The sequence below is a fragment of the Oncorhynchus nerka genome, linkage group LG4 (assembly GCF_034236695.1).
Source record: "Oncorhynchus nerka isolate Pitt River linkage group LG4, Oner_Uvic_2.0, whole genome shotgun sequence".
Classification (NCBI taxonomy): Eukaryota; Metazoa; Chordata; class Actinopteri; order Salmoniformes; family Salmonidae; genus Oncorhynchus; species Oncorhynchus nerka.
Genome location: NC_088399.1, coordinates 5,096,912 through 5,116,818, shown reverse-complemented (window position 1 = coordinate 5,116,818; position 19,907 = coordinate 5,096,912). Strand labels below are relative to the sequence as shown.

The window sequence follows — 19,907 nt, the reverse complement described above, 5'->3', positions numbered from 1 at the left end:
ACCTCTCTCCCATCCCGTGGGTTAGGGTCCTATTTAAGTCTGTAGGTGGGTCTGTAGGTGGTGAGTCTGTAGGTGGGTCTGTAGGAGGTGGGTCTGTAGGTGGTGGGTCTGTAGGTGGGTCTGTAGGAGGTGGGTCTGTAGGTGGTGGGTCTGTAGGTGGGTCTGTAGGTGGTGGGTCTGTAGGTGGTGGGTCTGTAGGTGGGTCTGTAGGTGGTGGGTCTGTAGGTGGGTCTGTAGGTGGGTCTGTAGGTGGTGGGTCTGTAGGTGGGTGTGTAGGTGGGTGTGTAGGTGGTGGGTCTGTAGGAGGTGGGTCTGTAGGTGGTGGGTCTGTAGGTGGGTCTGTAGGTGGGTGTGTAGGTGGTGGGTCTGTAGGTGGGTCTGTAGGTGGTGGGTCTGTAGGTGGGTGTGTAGGTGGTGGGTCTGTAGGTGGGTCTGTAGGTGGGTCTGTAGGAGGTGGGTCTGTAGGAGGTGGGTCTGTAGGTGGTGGGTCTGTAGGTGGGTCTGTAGGTGGTGGGTCCGTAGGTGGTGGGTCTGTAGGTGGGTCTGTAGGTGGTGGGTCTGTAGGTGGGTCTGTAGGTGGTGGGTCTGTAGGTGGGTGTGTAGGTGGTGGGTCTGTAGGTGGGTCTGTAGGTGGGTCTGTAGGTGGTGGGTCTGTAGGTGGTGAGTTGCAGGTGAGCTTTCATAACTCATGCATATTGTGCAACTTGATTGTATAGCAGGGCTAAGTGTCAAGTATTCAATGATTGGTGTGTCTGTGATATACTTGGCAGAAACCTCCCAAGAGCGTTGAATACCTCTCTCCCATCCTGTGGGTTAGGGTCCTATAATGCCAGATAAAGGAGAGTTGAATACCTCTCTCCCATCCCGTGGGTTAGGGTCCTATTTAAGGATTTAATGATGCACCATGCCAACTCATCCCGACTCTCTGTTCTCTTCCCTGCCCTGAATAAATCAACCATCACTCCTTCCAGACCAGCTCTGTCTCTATCTGAAGGCCTTGCATTACAGTAGTCTATTACTCAACAATATCATCTAAACTAGTCAATTGTCTGTTGTTTTTAAGTCAAAGTGGGTCATTCTGTCCCTCACTCCCGCTAGCCCAGCCCAGGAGTGGGGCCTTAGGGGTGGGGAAGTGGGGGTTCAGGCGGGTCAGATGGTGCTCTTGGAGAAGGACACGCGGAGGTGATGGTTCTCTCCCAGGTCGTGGTTGTGGAGGTCGATCAGGGCCTGGATGGCCTCCTCCACTGAACCCAACTGGATCAGAGCCATCTTCCGGTCTTTCCTGAGAGGACAGACAGACAGACAGACAGACAGACAGACAGGATAAGATAGGTAGGTGGATGGATGGTTAGATAAATAGATCTCCAAAGGAAAATTCATTCAAAATCATGAGTATAGTGCAGAGAAAGTGGAGTGAAGTAAATGTTCTTGCAATTCTATACATTTTGCCATGTCTAATGTTTATTCATGTTGAATGTGATATTCGGCAGACTGCAGATAATTGGCTGACGGTATGTCTCCAGGAACAGGGTTGGAGAGTCCTGTTCTAGATAGATGTAAACCTACAGGAGGGTATGTCTCCAGGAACAGGGTTGGAGAGCTAATGGTCTAGATAGATGTAAACCTACAGGATGGTATCTCTCCAGGAACAGGGTTGGAGAGCCCTGGACTAGATGTAAACCTACAGGATGGTATCTCTCCAGGAACAGGGTTGGAGAGCCCTGGACTAGATAGATGTAAACCTACAGCATGGTATCTCTCCAGGAACAGGGTTGGAGAGCCCTGGACTAGATAGATGTAAACCTACAGGATGGTATCTCTCCAGGAACAGGGTTGGAGAGCCAATGGTCTAGATAGATGTAAACCTACAGGATGGTATCTCTCCAGGAACAGGGTTGGAGAGCCCTGAACTAGATAGATGTAAACCTACAGGATGGTATCTCTCCAGGAACAGGGTTGGAGAGCCAATGGTTTAGATAGATGTAAACCTACAGGATGGTATCTCTCCAGGAACAGGGTTGGAGAGCCCTGGACTAGATAGATGTAAACCTACAGGATGGTATCTCTCCAGGAACAGGGTTGGAGAGCCAATGGTCTAGATAGATGTAAACCTACAGGATGGTATCTCTCCAGGAACAGGGTTGGAGAGCCAATGGTCTAGATAGATGTAAACCTACAGGATGGTATCTCTCCAGGAACAGGGTTGGAGAGCCAATGGTCTAGATAGATGTAAACCTACAGGATGGTATCTCTCCAGGAACAGGGTTGGAGAGCCCTGAACTAGATAGATGTAAACATACAGGACCTGCTCTAGGTTTACACTCGTTAGAACACGTATGCTGTGTATTGCAGATATATTGAAGAAGTAGAAGTACTGTAGGTGTCTGAAAGAGAACTTACTGGAAGAACTTGAAGGCCTTGACTGTGTATCCAGGTCCAGAGAAAAGGTCCTTTAGGACGTCCTCTGTTACAGACGGGCTGTTGGACGGAGACAGACGGGTCACAAGGGAAGGAATGTATATTATTAACATCATGTATATTATCTCCATTGAAATAGACCACCTTGCGGTAACTTGCCCAATAAGACCACCCCTCATCACTGTCAAACGCTCCCTAAAACACTTCAGCGAGCAGGGTAGCCTAGTGGTTAGAGTGTTGAACTAGTAACCATAAGGTTGCAAGTTCGAATCCCCGAGCTGACAAGGTACAAATCTGTCGTTCTGCCCCTGAACAGGCAGTTAACCCACTGTTCCTAGGCCGTCATTGAAAATAAGAATTTGTTCTTAACTGACTTGCCTAGTAAAATAAAGGTTAAAAAAATAAATTCTAATTGACCTGGCCCGGGTATCCTGGAAGGATATTGACCTCATTCTGTCAGTAGTTTTTTTTTTAAAGTGATTTCCTCACCGTCTTAAATAAGCATGCTCCATTCAAGAAATGTAGAACTAAGAACAGATAGAGCCCTTGGTTCACTCCAGACCTGACTGCCCTCGACCAGCACAAAAACATCATGTGGCGGACTGCATTAGCATCGAATAGCCCCTGTGATATGCAACTGTTCAGGGAAGTTAGGAACAAATATACACAGTCAGTTAGGAAAGCTAGTCTATAGGCCTACCTAGGCTTCCAGATGTCCATTCAGCATGGAGCTAGTCTATAGGCCTACCTAGGCTTCCAGATGTCCATTCAGCATGGAGCTAGTCTATAGGCCTACCTAGGCTTCCAGATGTCCATTCAGCATGGAGCTAGTCTATAGGCCTACCTAGGCTTCCAGATGTCCATTCAGCATGGAGCTAGTCTATAGGCCTACCTAGGCTTCCAGATGTCCATTCAGCATGGAGCTAGTCTATAGGCCTACCTAGGCTTCCAGATGTCCATTCAGCATGGAGCTAGTCTATAGGCCTACCTAGGCTTCCAGATGTCTATTCAGCATGGAGCTAGTCTATAGGCCTACCTAGGCTTCCAGATGTCTATTCAGCATGGAGCTAGTCTATAGGCCTACCTAGGCTTCCAGATGTCTATTCAGCATGGAGCTAGTCTATAGGCCTACCTAGGCTTCCAGATGTCCATTCAGCATGGAGCTAGTCTATAGGCCTACCTAGGCTTCCAGATGTCCATTCAGCATGGAGCTAGTCTATAGGCCTACCTAGGCTTCCAGATGTCCATTCAGCATGGAGCTAGTCTTTTAATTAATTTTAAAAAATTTACCTTTATTTAACCAGGCAAGTCAGTTAAGAACAAATTCTTATTTTCAATGACGGCCTAGGAACAGTGGGTTAACTGCCTGTTCAGGGGCAGAATGACAGATTTGTACCTTGTCAGCTCGGGGATTTGAACTTGCAACCTTTCGGTTACTAGTCCAACACTCTAACCACTAGGCTACCCTGGGCCTACCTAGGCTTTCAGATGTCCATTCAGCATGAAGCTAGGTATAGAGGGAGATATAGTTGGAGAGGGGGAAGAGGGAGATATAGTTGGGGAGGGAGAGTAGGGAGGTGTAGTTGGATAGAGGGAGAGGAGGGAGGTATAGTTGGAGAGGGGGAGGTATAGTTGGAGAGAGAGAGGGGGACGTAAAGTGAATCTCACGGGATGTTGGATAGATGGAGGGTGGCAGAGGGAGGGAAGATGTTCTGAAAGTTCTTGGATCCAGGCTTCTTGAAGCGGTGTAGCGGGGAGCCGCTGAAGTCTTTAGTGAGGCCCTGGTCTTCCTGTCCCTCCCTGGGCAGTTGGACCGTCTGGTGCTTAGAGATGGTCACTCTGATCACCTTGCCGTGCAGCCGCTGGCCGTTCAGGTGGGACATTGCTGGAGGAGACGAGGAGAAGAGTCAGACACCGTACAGACTGACACAGCTAGCTATGCATGTCTGCTGGCCATTTGCAGTAGATTAGAGAACCAGGGAGAGGAGACGAGGAGAAGAGTCAGACACCGTACAGACTGACACAGCTAGCTATGCATGTCTGCTGGCCATTTGCAGTAGATTAGAGAAGCAGGGAGAGGAGACGAGACAGTCAGACACAGTACAGCCTGACACAGCTAGCTATGCATGTCTGCTGGCCATTTGCAGTAGATGACAGAACCAGGGAGAGGAGAAGGGGCCAGGTCAGAGAAGTGTACAGAATGTTTCCGTTTACGACTGGTTTCCTGGACAGATTAAGCCTCGACTAACAAGCCCTTTCAATGGAGATTCAGGACTAGTTTAAATGTGCGTCTGGTAAACCAGCCCTTAGTGATTGACCAAAAGAAAATGGTGTCTAATTCCTTGTTCTGAACATTTTATAGAGATATAATACATTATCACAATATGTTATGATATCATATTTTCACGTTCGTTTATATGTTTACCTGTTCTGGTGTCTCAGTGTAACAGTGGGATCTGTTCTGAGTGGGATCTGTTCTGGTGTCTCAGTGTAACAGTGGGATCTGTTCTGAGTGGGATCTGTTCTGGTGTCTCAGTGTAACAGTGGGATCTGTTCTGTTCTCTCAGTGTAACAGTGGGATCTGTTCTGAGTGGGACCTGTTCTGTTGTCTCAGTGTAACAGTGGGATCTGTTCTGAGTGGGATCTGTTCTGGTGTCTCAGTGTAACAGTGGGATCTGTTCTGAGTGGGATCTGTTCTGGTGTCTCAGTGTAACAGTGGGATCTGTTCTGAGTGGGATCTGTTCTGGTGTCTCAGTGTAACAGTGGGATCTGTTCTGAGTGGGACCTGTTCTGTTCTCTCAGTGTAACAGTGGGATCTGTTCTGAGTGGGATCTGTTCTGGTGTCTCAGTGTAACAGTGGGATCTGTTCTGGTGTCTCAGTGTAACAGTGGGATCTGTTCTGTTGTCTCAGTGTAACAGTGGGATCTGTTCTGGTGTCTCAGTGTAACAGTGGGATCTGTTCTGTTGTCTCAGTGGGATCTGTTCTGTTGTCTCAGTGTAACAGTGGGATCTGTTCTGGTGTCTCAGTGGGATCTGTTCTGTTGTCTCAGTGTAACAGTGGGATCTGTTCTGTTGTCTCAGTGGGATCTGTTCTGTTGTCTCAGTGTAACAGTGGGATCTGTTCTGTTGTCTCAGTGTAACAGTGGGATCTGTTCTGTTGTCTCAGTGTAACAGTGGGATCTGTTCTGGTGTCTCAGTGTAACAGTGGGATCTGTTCTGTTGTCTCAGTGGGATCTGTTCTGTTGTCTCAGTGTAACAGTGGGATCTGTTCTGGTGTCTCAGTGGGATCTGTTCTGTTGTCTCAGTGTAACAGTGGGATCTGTTCTGGTGTCTCAGTGTAACAGTGGGATCTGTTCTGGTGTCTCAGTGGGATCTGTTCTGTTGTCTCAGTGGGATCTGTTCTGTTGTCTCAGTGGGATCTGTTCTGGTGTCTCAGTGTAACAGTGGGATCTGTTCTGTTGTCTCAGTGTCTCAGTGGGATCTGTTCTGTTGTCTCAGTGGGATCTGTTCTGTTCTCTCAGTGTAACAGTGGGATCTGTTCTGTTGTCTCAGTGGGATCTGTTCTGTTCTCTCAGTGTAACAGTGGGATCTGTTCTGGTGTCTCAGTGTAACAGTGGGATCTGTTCTGTTGTCTCAGTGTAACAGTGGGATCTGTTCTGTTGTCTCAGTGGGATCTGTTCTGGTGTCTCAGTGTAACAGTGAGATCTGTTCTGGTGTCTCAGTGTAACAGTGGGATCTGTTCTGTTCTCTCAGTGTAACAGTGGGATCTATTCTGGTGTCTCAGTGTAACAGTGGGATCTGTTCTGAGTGGGATCTGTTCTGTTGTCTCAGTGGGATCTGTTCTGGTGTCTCAGTGTAACAGTGGGATCTGTTCTAAGTGGGATCTGTTCTGGTGTCTCAGTGTAACAGTGGGATCTGTTATGTTCTCTCAGTGTAACAGTGGGATCTGTTCTGAGTGGGACCTGTTCTGTTGTCTCAGTGTAACAGTGGGATCTGTTCTGAGTGGGATCTGTTCTGAGTGGGATCTGTTCTGGTGTCTCAGTGTAACAGTGGGATCTGTTCTGAGTGGGATCTGTTCTGGTGTCTCAGTGTAACAGTGGGATCTGTTCTGAGTGGGACCTGTTCTGTTCTCTCAGTGTAACAGTGGGATCTGTTCTGAGTGGGATCTGTTCTGGTGTCTCAGTGTAACAGTGGGATCTGTTCTGGTGTCTCAGTGTAACAGTGGGATCTGTTCTGTTGTCTCAGTGTAACAGTGGGATCTGTTCTGGTGTCTCAGTGTAACAGTGGGATCTGTTCTGTTGTCTCAGTGGGATATGTTCTGTTGTCTCAGTGTAACAGTGGGATCTGTTCTGGTGTCTCAGTGGGATCTGTTCTGTTGTCTCAGTGTAACAGTGGGATCTGTTCTGTTGTCTCAGTGGGATCTGTTCTGTTGTCTCAGTGTAACAGTGGGATCTGTTCTGTTGTCTCAGTGTAACAGTGGGATCTGTTCTGGTGTCTCAGTGTAACAGTGGGATCTGTTCTGTTGTCTCAGTGGGATCTGTTCTGTTGTCTCAGTGTAACAGTGGGATCTGTTCTGGTGTCTCAGTGGGATCTGTTCTGTTGTCTCAGTGTAACAGTGGGATCTGTTCTGGTGTCTCAGTGTAACAGTGGGATCTGTTCTGGTGTCTCAGTGGGATCTGTTCTGTTGTCTCAGTGGGATCTGTTCTGTTGTCTCAGTGGGATCTGTTCTGTTGTCTCAGTGGGATCTGTTCTGGTGTCTCAGTGTAACAGTGGGATCTGTTCTGTTGTCTCAGTGTCTCAGTGGGATCTGTTCTGTTGTCTCAGTGGGATCTGTTCTGTTCTCTCAGTGTAACAGTGGGATCTGTTCTGTTGTCTCAGTGGGATCTGTTCTGTTGTCTCAGTGGGATCTGTTCTGTTCTCTCAGTGTAACAGTGGGATCTATTCTGTTCTCTCAGTGTAACAGTGGGATCTGTTCTGGTGTCTCAGTGTAACAGTGGGATCTGTTCTGGTGTCTCAGTGGGATCTGTTCTGTTGTCTCAGTGTAACAGTGGGATCTGTTCTGTTGTCTCAGTGGGATCTGTTCTGGTGTCTCAGTGTAACAGTGAGATCTGTTCTGGTGTCTCAGTATAACAGTGGGATCTGTTCTGTTCTCTCAGTGTAACAGTGGGATCTATTCTGTTCTCTCAGTGTAACAGTGGGATCTGTTCTGTTCTCTCAGTGTAACAGTGGGATCTATTCTGGTGTCTCAGTGTAACAGTGGGATCTGTTCTGAGTGGGATCTGTTCTGTTGTCTCAGTGGGATCTGTTCTGGTGTCTCAGTGTAACAGTGGGATCTGTTCTGGTGTCTCAGTGTAACAGTGGGATCTGTTCTGTTGTCTCAGTGTAACAGTGGGATCTGTTCTGGTGTCTCAGTGTAACAGTGGGATCTGTTCTGGTGTCTCAGTGGGATCTGTTCTGTTGTCTCAGTGGGATCTGTTCTGGTGTCTCAGTGTAACAGTGGGATCTGTTCTGTTGTCTCAGTGTCTCAGTGGGATCTGTTCTGTTGTCTCAGTGGGATCTGTTCTGTTCTCTCAGTGTAACAGTGGGATCTGTTCTGTTGTCTCAGTGGGATCTGTTCTGTTGTCTCAGTGGGATCTGTTCTGTTCTCTCAGTGTAACAGTGGGATCTATTCTGGTGTCTCAGTGTAACAGTGGGATCTGTTCTGAGTGGGATCTGTTCTGTTGTCTCAGTGGGATCTGTTCTGGTGTCTCAGTGTAACAGTGGGATCTGTTCTGGTGTCTCAGTGTAACAGTGGGATCTGTTCTGTTCTCTCAGTGTAACAGTGGGATCTGTTCTGAGTGGGATCTGTTCTGGTGTCTCAGTGTAACAGTGGGATCTGTTCTGTTGTCTCAGTGTAACAGTGGGACCTGTTCTGTTGTCTCAGTGTAACAGTGGGATCTGTTCTGTTCTCTCAGTGTAACATTGGGATCTGTTCTGTTGTCTCAGTGTAACAGTGGGATCTGTTCTGTTGTCTCAGTGTAACAGTGGGATCTGTTCTGTTCTCTCAGTGGGATCTGTTCTGTTGTCTCAGTGTAACAGTGGGATCTGTTCTGTTCTCTCAGTGTAACAGTGGGATCTGTTCTGGTGTCTCAGTGTAACAGTGGGATCTGTTCTGGTGTCTCAGTATAACAGTGGGATCTGTTCTGGTGTCTCAGTATAACAGTGGGATCTGTTCTGTTCTCTCAGTATAACAGTGGGATCTGTTCTGTTCTCTCAGTGTAACAGTGGGATCTGTTCTGTTGTCTCAGTGGGATCTGTTCTGTTGTCTCAGTGGGATCTGTTCTGTTGTCTCAGTGTAACAGTGGGATCTGTTCTGTTGTCTCAGTGTAACAGTGGGATCTGTTCTGGTGTCTCAGTGTAACAGTGGGATCTGTTCTGGTGTCTCAGTGTAACAGTGGGATCTGTTCTGTTCTCTCAGTGGGATCTGTTCTGTTGTCTCAGTGTCTCAGTGGGATCTGTTCTGTTCTCTCAGTGTAACAGTGGGATCTGTTCTGTTGTCTCAGTGTAACAGTGGGATCTGTTCTGGTGTCTCAGTGTAACAGTGGGATCTGTTCTGGTGTCTCAGTGTAACAGTGGGATCTGTTCTGGTGTCTCAGTGTAACAGTGGGATCTGTTCTGGTGTCTCAGTGTAACAGTGGGATCTGTTCTGTTCTCTCAGTGGGATCTGTTCTGTTGTCTCAGTGTAACAGTGGGATCTGTTCTGTTCTCTCAGTGTAACAGTGGGATCTGTTCTGGTGTCTCAGTGTAACAGTGGGATCTGTTCTGGTGTCTCAGTGTAACAGTGGGATCTGTTCTGTTCTCTCAGTGTAACAGTGGGATCTTTTCTGTTCTCTCAGTGTAACAGTGGGATCTTTTCTGTTCTCTCAGTGTAACAGTGGGATCTGTTCTGTTGTCTCAGTGGGATCTGTTCTGGTGTCTCAGTGTAACAGTGGGATCTGTTCTGGTGTCTCAGTGTAACAGTGGGATCTGTTCTGAGTGGGATCTGTTCTGGTGTCTCAGTATAACAGTGGGATTTGTTCTGTTCTCTCAGTGTAACAGTGGGATCTGTTCTGTTCTCTCAGTATAACAGTGGGATCTGTTCTCTCAGTGTAACAGTGGGATCTGTTCTGGTGTCTCAGTGTAACAGTGGGATCTGTTCTGTTGTCTCAGTGTAACAGTGGGATCTGTTCTGTTCTCTCAGTGTAACAGTGGGATCTTTTCTGTTCTCTCAGTGTAACAGTGGGATCTGTTCTGTTGTCTCAGTGTAACAGTGGGATCTGTTCTGAGTGGGATCTGTTCTGGTGTCTCAGTATAACAGTGGGATCTGTTCTGTTCTCTCAGTATAACAGTGGGATCTGTTCTGTTCTCTCAGTGTAACTGTGGGATCTGTTCTGTTGTCTCAGTGGGATCTGTTCTGTTGTCTCAGTGGGATCTGTTCTGTTGTCTCAGTGTAACAGTGGGATCTGTTCTGTTGTCTCAGTGTAACAGTGGGATCTGTTCTGTTGTCTCAGTGTAACAGTGGGATCTGTTCTGGTGTCTCAGTGTAACAGTGGGATCTGTTCTGGTGTCTCAGTGTAACAGTGGGATCTGTTCTGTTCTCTCAGTGGGATCTGTTCTGTTGTCTCAGTGTCTCAGTGGGATCTGTTCTGTTGTCTCAGTGTAACAGTGGGATCTGTTCTGTTGTCTCAGTGTAACAGTGGGATCTGTTCTGGTGTCTCAGTGTAACAGTGGGATCTGTTCTGGTGTCTCAGTGTAACAGTGGGATCTGTTCTGTTGTCTCAGTGTAACAGTGGGACCTGTTCTGTTGTCTCAGTGTAACAGTGGGATCTGTTCTGTTCTCTCAGTGTAACAGTGGGATCTGTTCTGTTGTCTCAGTGTAACAGTGGGATCTGTTCTGTTGTCTCAGTGTAACAGTGGGATCTGTTCTGTTCTCTCAGTGGGATCTGTTCTGTTGTCTCAGTGTAACAGTGGGATCTGTTCTGTTCTCTCAGTGTAACAGTGGGATCTGTTCTGGTGTCTCAGTGTAACAGTGGGATCTGTTCTGGTGTCTCAGTGTAACAGTGGGATCTGTTCTGTTCTCTCAGTGTAACAGTGGGATCTTTTCTGTTCTCTCAGTGTAACAGTGGGATCTTTTCTGTTCTCTCAGTGTAACAGTGGGATCTGTTCTGTTGTCTCAGTGGGATCTGTTCTGGTGTCTCAGTGTAACAGTGGGATCTGTTCTGGTGTCTCAGTGTAACAGTGGGATCTGTTCTGAGTGGGATCTGTTCTGGTGTCTCAGTATAACAGTGGGATTTGTTCTGTTCTCTCAGTGTAACAGTGGGATCTGTTCTGTTCTCTCAGTATAACAGTGGGATCTGTTCTGTTCTCTCAGTGTAACAGTGGGATCTGTTCTGGTGTCTCAGTGTAACAGTGGGATCTGTTCTGTTGTCTCAGTGTAACAGTGGGATCTGTTCTGTTCTCTCAGTGTAACAGTGGGATCTTTTCTGTTCTCTCAGTGTAACAGTGGGATCTGTTCTGTTGTCTCAGTGTAACAGTGGGATCTGTTCTGAGTGGGATCTGTTCTGTTCTCTCAGTATAACAGTGGGATCTGTTCTGTTCTCTCAGTGTAACAGTGGGATCTGTTCTGTTGTCTCAGTGGGATCTGTTCTGTTGTCTCAGTGTAACAGTGGGATCTGTTCTGTTGTCTCAGTGTAACAGTGGGATCTGTTCTGGTGTCTCAGTGTAACAGTGGGATCTGTTCTGGTGTCTCAGTGTAACAGTGGGATCTGTTCTGTTCTCTCAGTGGGATCTGTTCTGTTGTCTCAGTGTAACAGTGGGATCTGTTCTGTTATCTCAGTGGGATCTGTTCTGTTGTCTCAGTGTAACAGTGGGATCTGTTCTGAGTGGGATCTGTTCTGGTGTCTCAGTGTAACAGTGGGATCTGTTCTGTTGTCTCAGTGTAACAGTGGGATCTGTTCTGTTGTCTCAGTGTAACAGTGGGATCTGTTCTGGTGTCTCAGTGTAACAGTGGGATCTGTTCTGGTGTCTCAGTGTAACAGTGGGATCTGTTCTGTTCTCTCAGTGGGATCTGTTCTGTTGTCTCAGTGTAACAGTGGGATCTGTTCTGTTGTCTCAGTGGGATCTGTTCTGTTGTCTCAGTGGGATCTGTTCTGTTGTCTCAGTGTAACAGTGGGATCTGTTCTGTTGTCTCAGTGTAACAGTGGGACCTGTTCTGTTGTCTCAGTGTAACAGTGGGATCTGTTCTGTTGTCTCAGTGTAACAGTGGGATCTGTTCTGTTGTCTCAGTGTAACAGTGGGATCTGTTCTGTTCTCTCAGTGTAACAGTGGGATCTGTTCTGTTGTCTCAGTGTAACAGTGGGATCTGTTCTGTTGTCTCAGTGTAACAGTGGGATCTGTTCTGTTCTCTCAGTGTAACAGTGGGATCTGTTCTGAGTGGGATCTGTTCTGGTGTCTCAGTGTAACAGTGGGATCTATTCTGTTGTCTCAGTGTAACAGTGGGATCTGTTCTGGTGTCTCAGTGTAACAGTGGGATCTGTTCTGTTGTCTCAGTGTAACAGTGGGACCTGTTCTGTTGTCTCAGTGTAACAGTGGGATCTGTTCTGTTGTCTCAGTGTAACAGTGGGATCTGTTCTGTTCTCTCAGTGTAACAGTGGGATCTGTTCTGTTCTCTCAGTGTAACCGTGGGATCTGTTCTGTTGTCTCAGTGTAACAGTGGGATCTGTTCTGTTGTCTCAGTGTAACAGTGGGATCTGTTCTGTTCTCTCAGTGTAACAGTGGGATCTGTTCTGAGTGGGATCTGTTCTGGTGTCTCAGTGTAACAGTGGGATCTATTCTGTTGTCTCACCAAGCTGTGCCTGAGTAGTATAACAGTAGCATCTGTCCTCTCAGTATTAAAACAGTAGGTTCTGTCCTCTCAGTATTAAAACAGTAGGTTCTGTCCTCTCAGTATTATAACAGTAGGTTCTGTCCTCTCAGTATTATAACAGTAGGTTCTGTCCTCTCAGTATTAAAACAGTAGGTTCTGTCCTCTCAGTATTAAAACAGTAGGTTCTGTCCTCTCAGTATTAAAACAGTAGGTTCTGTTCTCTCAGTATTAAAACAGTAGGTTCTGTCCTCTCAGTATTAAAACAGTAGGTTCTGTCCTCTCAGTATTATAACAGTAGGTTCTGTCCTCTCAGTATTAAAACAGTAGGTTCTGTCCTCTCAGTATTAAAACAGTAGGTTCTGTCCTCTCAGTATTAAAACAGTAGGTTCTGTCCTCTCAGTATTATAACAGTAGGTTCTGTCCTCTCAGTATTAAAACAGTAGGTTCTGTCCTCTCAGTATTAAAACAGTAGGTTCTGTCCTCTCAGTATTAAAACAGTAGGTTCTGTCCTCTCAGTATTAAAACAGTAGGTTCTGTCCTCTCAGTATTAAAACAGTAGGTTCTGTCCTCTCAGTATTAAAACAGTAGGTTCTGTTCTCTCAGTATTAAAACAGTAGGTTCTGTCCTCTCAGTATTGTAACAGTAGGTTCTGTTCTCTCAGTATTAAAACAGTAGGTTCTGTCCTCTCAGTATTAAAACAGTAGGTTCTGTCCTCTCAGTATTAAAACAGTAGGATCTGTCCTCTCAGTATTATAACAGTAGGTTCTGTTCTCTCAGTATTAAAACAGTAGGTTCTGTCCTCTCAGTATTAAAACAGTAGGTTCTGTCCTCTCAGTATTAAAACAGTAGGTTCTGTCCTCTCAGTATTAAAACAGTAGGTTCTGTCCTCTCAGTATTAAAACAGTAGGTTCTGTCCTCTCAGTATTAAAACAGTAGGATCTGTCCTCAGTATTATAACAGTAGGATCTGTCCTCTCACCAAGCTGAGCCTGAGTAGCGTCGGCCATCTGGATTAAGGCATTCTCTTTCTTGTTGAACAGAATCTTGACCCGATGCACATCACCATACACCCCTAGAGAGAGAGAAGGAGGGGAGGGAGAGATAGAAGGAGGAGGGCAGAGAGAAAGGGGGGGAGGAGGGAGGAGAGAGAGGGGGAGGAGGGGGGAGAGAGATAGAAGGGGGAGGGCAGAGAGGTGTGAGGCACATACAGTGCATTACTTCTCTGCATTGTTTAGTCCCGTGTGTTAGAGGGAGATAGAGGTGTGTGTGTGTGTGTGTGTGTGTGTGTATATATATAGAACAGAACAGAGAAGATTCCGGATGAGTGGTTAGACAGGAAGTATCCTTATCAGCCAATCACAGATTACCGTGGTTACTGTTAGTCACGGTAACCACGGTAGCCACACAAGCAGGCTATGCAGTGCCTAACAACCAAAGACATTACTACATTTGTCCCATTTCAATGCTTGTCTTTATGAAATCTAATAAATATATTTCCGCCAATAATAAATCCAAGCCTCCTTACCAAATAGGATGAACAGTTCGTGTGGTGATATGCTCTGCAGGGAGAAAGAGGAAGAAGAATGAGCAAGTCAGTCAGCTGGTTAAGTTAAGACTGGTGTGGTGTGATATACATTGCTCTCTAATTAAATTGGCTCAGTAGCCAACCAAGTCTGTTCCATTTCCTTTCCTTGTCTCATATTGATGACTTCATCAGCCAGCCAGCCACCCAGGCAGCAAGCCACCCAGCCATGCAGCAAGCCACCCAACCAGGCAGCCAGCCAGCCACCCAACCAGCCAGCCAGGCAGCCAGCCACCCACCCAACCAGCCAGCCAGCCAGCCAGGCAGGCAGCCAGCCACCCAGCTAGTCAGGCAGCCAGCCAGGCAGCCAGCCACCCACCCACCCAACCAGCCAGCCAGGCAGCCAGCCACCCAGCTAGTCAGGCAGCCAGCCACCCAGCCAGCCAGCCAGCCACCCAACCAGCCAGCCAGCCAGCCAGGCAGCAGTAGCTCAGCCCTAATGCTGCTTATCTGAAGAATCCAATAAGACCCAGCAGAATTCTATTCAACACGTTAAGTCCCTAATGGCCCCCTATACCCTATGTGGTGCACTACTTTAGACACAAAACCCATAGTGCTTTGGTCAAAAGTAGTACACTATATAGGGAATAGGTAGTACACTATATAGGGAATAGGGAGCCATTAGGGAGGAAAACAATGAGGATAGAGGGGACATTGACAGGGTCACAGGGGGTCACTCACATCGGGGTTGAGGTTGGAGACAAGGAGAACAGAGTGAACGGCGGTGGGCGCCATGCCGTGCAGGGTCATCCGTCCCGAGACCAGGGGTCCCATTCCTGCCATCGTGTGCATGGACAGACCTGGGGGCACGCATGAGAGCAGGTCAAAGGGCGGGCCTACTGGAGAAGGGGGAGGACTCGGGGTCATAGGAGGAGGGAGGGCCCTTAGTCAGAAGGAGGGGGGAGGGCCCTTGGTCATAGGAGGGAGGGTAGGAGGGGGAGGGCCTAGGGTCATAGGAGGGAGAGGGGTAGGGGAGGAGGACCCAGGGACATGAGAGGGGGAGGGGAGAGGGGAGGGCCCAGGGTCAGAAGGTGGAGGGGAGGGCCCTTGGTCAGAAGGTGGAGGGGAGGGCCCAGGGTCAGAAGGTGGAGGGGAGGAGGGGGGGCCCTTGGTCAGAAGGAGGAGGGGAGGAGGGGGAGGACTCAGGGTCAGAAGGAGGAGGGGAGGAGGGCCCTTGGTCAGAAGGAGGAGGGAGGGCCCTTGGTCAGAAGGAGGGGGGAGGAGGGCCCAGGGTCGTAGGAGGGAGAGGAGGGGGAGGGCCCAGGGTCATAGGAAGGAGAGGAGGAGGGCCTAGGGTCATAGGAGGGAGAGGAGGAGGGGGAGGGCCCAGGGTCATAGGAGGGAGAGGAGGAGGGGGGGGGGAGGAGGGTTGAGGGCCCAGGGTCATAGGAGGGAGAGGAGGAGGGGGAGGGCCCAGGGTCATAGGAGGGAGAGGAGGAGGGGTAGGGGAGGAGGGTTGAGGGCCCAGGGTCATAGGAGGGAGAGGAGGAGGGGGGAGGGCCCAGGGTCATAGGAGGGAGAGGAGGAGGGGTAGGGGAGGAGGGTTGAGGGCCCAGGGTCATAGGAGGGAGAGGAGGAGGACCTAGGGTCATAGGAGGGAGAGGAGGAGGGGAGGGCCCAGAGTCCTAGGAGGGAGGGAAGGAGGGGGAGGGCCCTTGGTCATAAGGAGGAGGGGGAGGGCCCAGGGTCGTAGGGAGGGAGAGGGCCCAGGGTCGTAGGAGGGAGAGGAGGAGGGGGAGGGCCCAGGGTCATAGGAGGGAGGGGGAGGGGAGGAGGGGGTGGCCCAGGGTCATAGGAGGGAGAGGAGGAGGGGGAGGGCCCAGGGTCATAGGAGGGAGAGGGGAGGGCCCAGGGTCATAGGAGGGAGAGGAGGAGGGGGAGGGCCCAGGGTCATAGGAGGGAGAGGAGGAGGGGAGGGCCCAGGGTCATAGGAGGGAGAGGAGGAAGGGGAGGGCCCAGGGTCATAGGAGGGAGAGGAGGAGGGGGAGGGCCCAGGGTCATAGGAGGGAGAGGAGGAGGGGAGGGCCCAGGGTCATAGGAGGGAGAGGAGGAGGGGAGGGCCCAGGGTCGTAGGAGGGAGAGGGGGAGGGCCCAGGGTCGTAGGAGGGAGAGGAGGAGGGGAGGGCCCAGGGTCATAGGAGGGAGAGGAGGAGGGGGAGGGCCCAGGGTCGTAGGAGGGAGAGGGGGAGGGCCCAGGGTCGTAGGAGGGAGAGGGGGAGGGCCCAGGGTCGTAGGAGGGAGAGGAGGAGGGGGAGGGCCCAGGGTCGTAGGAGGGAGAGGGCCCAGGGTCGTAGGACGATTTGAGACAATTCAAACATGGATTGTGTATGTGTGCTATTCAGAAGATGAAAGACTAAACATTAAAGTGTCTTTGAACGGGGTATGGTAATAGGTGCACCGGTTTCTGTCAAGAACGGCAACGTTGGGCCTCCCGAGTGGCACAGTGGTCTAAGGCACTGCATCGCAGTGCTAGTTGTGCCACTAGAGATTCTGGGTTCGAGTCCAGGTTCTGTAGGAGCCGGCCACGACCGGGAGACCCATGGGGCGGCGCACATTTGGCCCAGTGTCGTCTGGGTTAGGGGAGAGTTTGGCCGGCAGGGATGTCCTTGTCCCATCGCTCACTAGCGACTCCTGTGGCGGGCCTGGGCGTAGTGCACGCTGGCACGGTCGCAAGGTGTTTCCTCCGACACATTGGTGCGGCTGGCTTCCGGGTTAAGCGGGCATTGTGTCAAGAAGCAGTGCGGCTTGGTTGGGTTGTGTTTCGGAGGATGCACGGCTCGACTTTGGACCCCCCCGAGTCCATACGGGAGTTGCAGTGATGAAACAAGACTGTAACTACCAATTGGATACCACAAAAAGGGGTAAAAGTAACAAAAAGAAAGAACTGCAATGCTGATGGGTTTTTCACGCTCAACAGTTTCCTATGTGTATCAAGAATGGTCCACCAACCAAAGGACATCCAGCCAACTTGACATAACTGTGGGATTTCACTTTTGGATAAATAGCGTGCCTAATTTCAACTTCCTCATGCCAAGAATATAAGATTATTAGTAGATTTGGATAGAAAACACTCTGACGTTTCTAAAACTGTTTGAATCATGTCTGTGAGTATAACAGAACTTATGTAGCAGGCAAAACCCAGAGGACCAATTTTCAGATTTTTTTTTTGACGTCTCTGTTCAGTGAGTTCTCCTTTGCAAACGATATTTCTTAGGAACTAGTTTTCAGTTCCTACCGCTTCCACTGGATGTCACCAGTCTTTGGAATTTGGTTGAGATTATTCATTTGTGCAATGAAGAAGTAGGCCAATTTGAACCTGGGTAACACTGTTGAGAGTTGCGCAAGACGTGAAAGGTAGCGTTGGTTTGTTGTCTTCCTGTATTGACCACAGATAGACCCGTCTACAATTTGATCGATTAGGAACGTTTAAAAATACCTACAGTTGTATTACAAAAGTAGTTTGAAATATTTTGGCAAAATTTATAGGCAACTTTTGAACTATTTTGTCGTGACGTTGCGTTTTTTGGAAGCTGTTTTTTTCTGGATCAAACGCGCTTTATAAATGAACATTTGGAAGGAATTAATCGAACAACAGGACCCATTTTGATGTTTATGGGACATATTGGAGTGCCAACAAAAGAAGCTCGTCAAAGGTAATGCATGTTTTATATTTTATTTCTGCGTTTTGTGTAGCGCCTGCAAGGTTGAAATATGCTACCCTCTTTGTTTACTGTTGTGCTATCATCAGATAATGGCTTCTTATGCTTTCGCCGAAAAGCCTTTTTAAAATCTGACATGTTGGCTGGATTCACAACGAGTGTAGCTTTAATTGAGTATCTTACATGTGTGATTTAATGAACGTTTGCTGTATTTTCCCTGGTTTTTGTGACTGTCCCGCCTATCTGTAAGAAGTTTTTTAACACAATTTTACTCCTGAACTTATTTAGGCTTATTTTGCCCCACTGATAAAAGCAGTGTACCACAGAGCCTTCGGAAAGTATTCAGACCCTTTGACCTTTTACTTATTTTCCACCATCATTTGCAAATAAATTCATTAAAAATCCTACAATGTGATTTTCTGGATTTTTTTTCTCATTTTGTCTGTCATAGTTGAAGTGTACCTATGATGAAAATGACAGGCTTCTCTCATCTTTTCAAGTGGGAGAACTTGCACACTTGGTGGCTGACTGAATACTTTTTTGCCCCACTGTATGTAAATGTAATGTTTAATTTTTTATTTTTTTTATATAAATGAGAAAAAATGTTTAAAACAAAACTAGTTTTTACTTTGTCATTATGGGGTATTGTGTGCAGATTGATGAGGGGGAAAAAAACAATTGAATACATTTCAGAATAAGGCTGTAATATAACAAAATGTGTAAAAAGTGAAGGGGTCTGAATTTGAGACCCGGAAGTGGGAGGAGGAGGAGGATGATGGCGGTGATGTACCAATAGAAATATAAGGACTTCCCCCACAATTCAATGGGGATGGTGTGGTCTGAGGGGCTATGTCTGTCTTTGGACCTACCTACCTACCTACCTACCTACCTACTTAGGGAGTATGGGGCTGGAGGAGGGTGATAGTGGGTGATAGTGGGGTGGTACCTACATATATAGGGGGTATGGGGCAGGAGGAGGGTGATAGCTACCTATATAGGGTGTATGTGACAGGAGAAGGGTGATAGCTACCTATATAGGGGGTATGGGGCTGGAGGACGGTGATACCTATCTATATAGGGGGTATGGGGCTGGAGGAGGGTGATACCTATCTATATAGGGGTATGGGGCTGGAGGAGGGTGATACCTACCTATAGGGGGTATGGGGCTGGAGGAGGGTGATAGTGGGGTGGTACCTACCTATATAGGGGGTATGGGGCAGGAGGAGGGTGATACCTACCTATATAGGGGGTATGGGGCAGGAGGAGGGTGATAGTGGGGTGGTACCTACCTATATAGGGGGTATGGGGCAGGAGGAGGGTGATACCTACCTATATAGGGGTATGGGGCTGGAGGAGGGTGATAGTGGGGTGGTACCTACCTATATAGGGGTATGAGGCTGGAGGAGGGTGATAGTGGGGTGGTACCTACCTATATAGGGGTATGGGGCAGGAGGAGGGTGATACCTACCTATAGGGGGTATGGGGCAGGAGGAGGGTGATACCTACCTATATAGGGGTATGGGGCTGGAGGAGGGTGATACCTACCTATATAGGGGGTATGGGGCAGGAGGAGGGTGATACCTACCTATATAGGGGTATGGGGCAGGAGGAGGGTGGTACCTACCTATATAGGGGGTATGGGGCAGGAGAAGGGTGATACCTACCTATATAGGGGGTATGAGGCTGGAGGAGGGTGATACCTACCTATATAGGGGGTATGAGGCTGGAGGAGGGTGATAGTGGGGTGGTACCTACCTATATAGGGGGTATGGGGCAGGAGGAGGGTGATACCTACCTATATAGGGGGTATGGGGCAGGAGGAGGGTGGTACCTACCTATATAGGGGGTATGGAGCAGGAGAAGGGTGATACCTACCTATATAGGGGGTATGAGGCTGGAGGAGGGTGATACCTACCTATATAGGGGGTATGGGGCTGGAGAAGGGTGATACCTACCTATATAGGGGGTATGAGGCTGGAGGAGGGTGATACCTACCTATATAGGGGTATGGGGCTGGAGAAGGGTGATACCTACCTATATAGGGGGTATGAGGCTGGAGGAGGGTGATACCTACCTATATAGGGGGTATGGGCCAGGAGAAGGGTGATGCCTGCCTATATATGGGGTATGGGGCTGGAGGAGGGTGATAGTGGGGTGATGCCTACCTATATAGGGGGTATGGGGCTGGAGGAGGGTGATAGTGGGGTGATGCCTACCTATAGGGGGTATGGGGCAGGAGGAGGGTGATAGTGGGGTGATACCTACCTATATAGGGGTATGGGGCAGGCGGAGGGTGATACCTACCTATAGGGGGTATGGGGCAGGAGGAGGGTGGTACCTACCTATATAGGGGTATGGGGCAGGAG

The 19,907-nt window shown here is 48.7% G+C and overlaps 1 protein-coding gene across 1 annotated transcript in view; it reads right to left on the bottom strand.

The window, feature by feature from the left end:
* Window positions 1-494: 494 nt before the first annotated feature.
* LOC135571361 (polypyrimidine tract-binding protein 3-like) overlaps window positions 495-19,907 on the bottom strand; it is a 47,232-nt gene continuing 27,819 nt past the window's right edge. The window contains exons 6-11 of the mRNA XM_065017162.1: window positions 14,564-14,682; window positions 13,826-13,859; window positions 13,280-13,372; window positions 4,087-4,303; window positions 2,401-2,478; window positions 495-1,282 (exon numbers count right to left, since the gene is read on the bottom strand). Of these exons, the coding sequence (XP_064873234.1) occupies window positions 1,150-1,282; window positions 2,401-2,478; window positions 4,087-4,303; window positions 13,280-13,372; window positions 13,826-13,859; window positions 14,564-14,682 (674 nt within the window). The 3' untranslated portion in view covers window positions 495-1,149. The remainder of the gene's footprint in view (window positions 1,283-2,400; window positions 2,479-4,086; window positions 4,304-13,279; window positions 13,373-13,825; window positions 13,860-14,563; window positions 14,683-19,907) is intronic.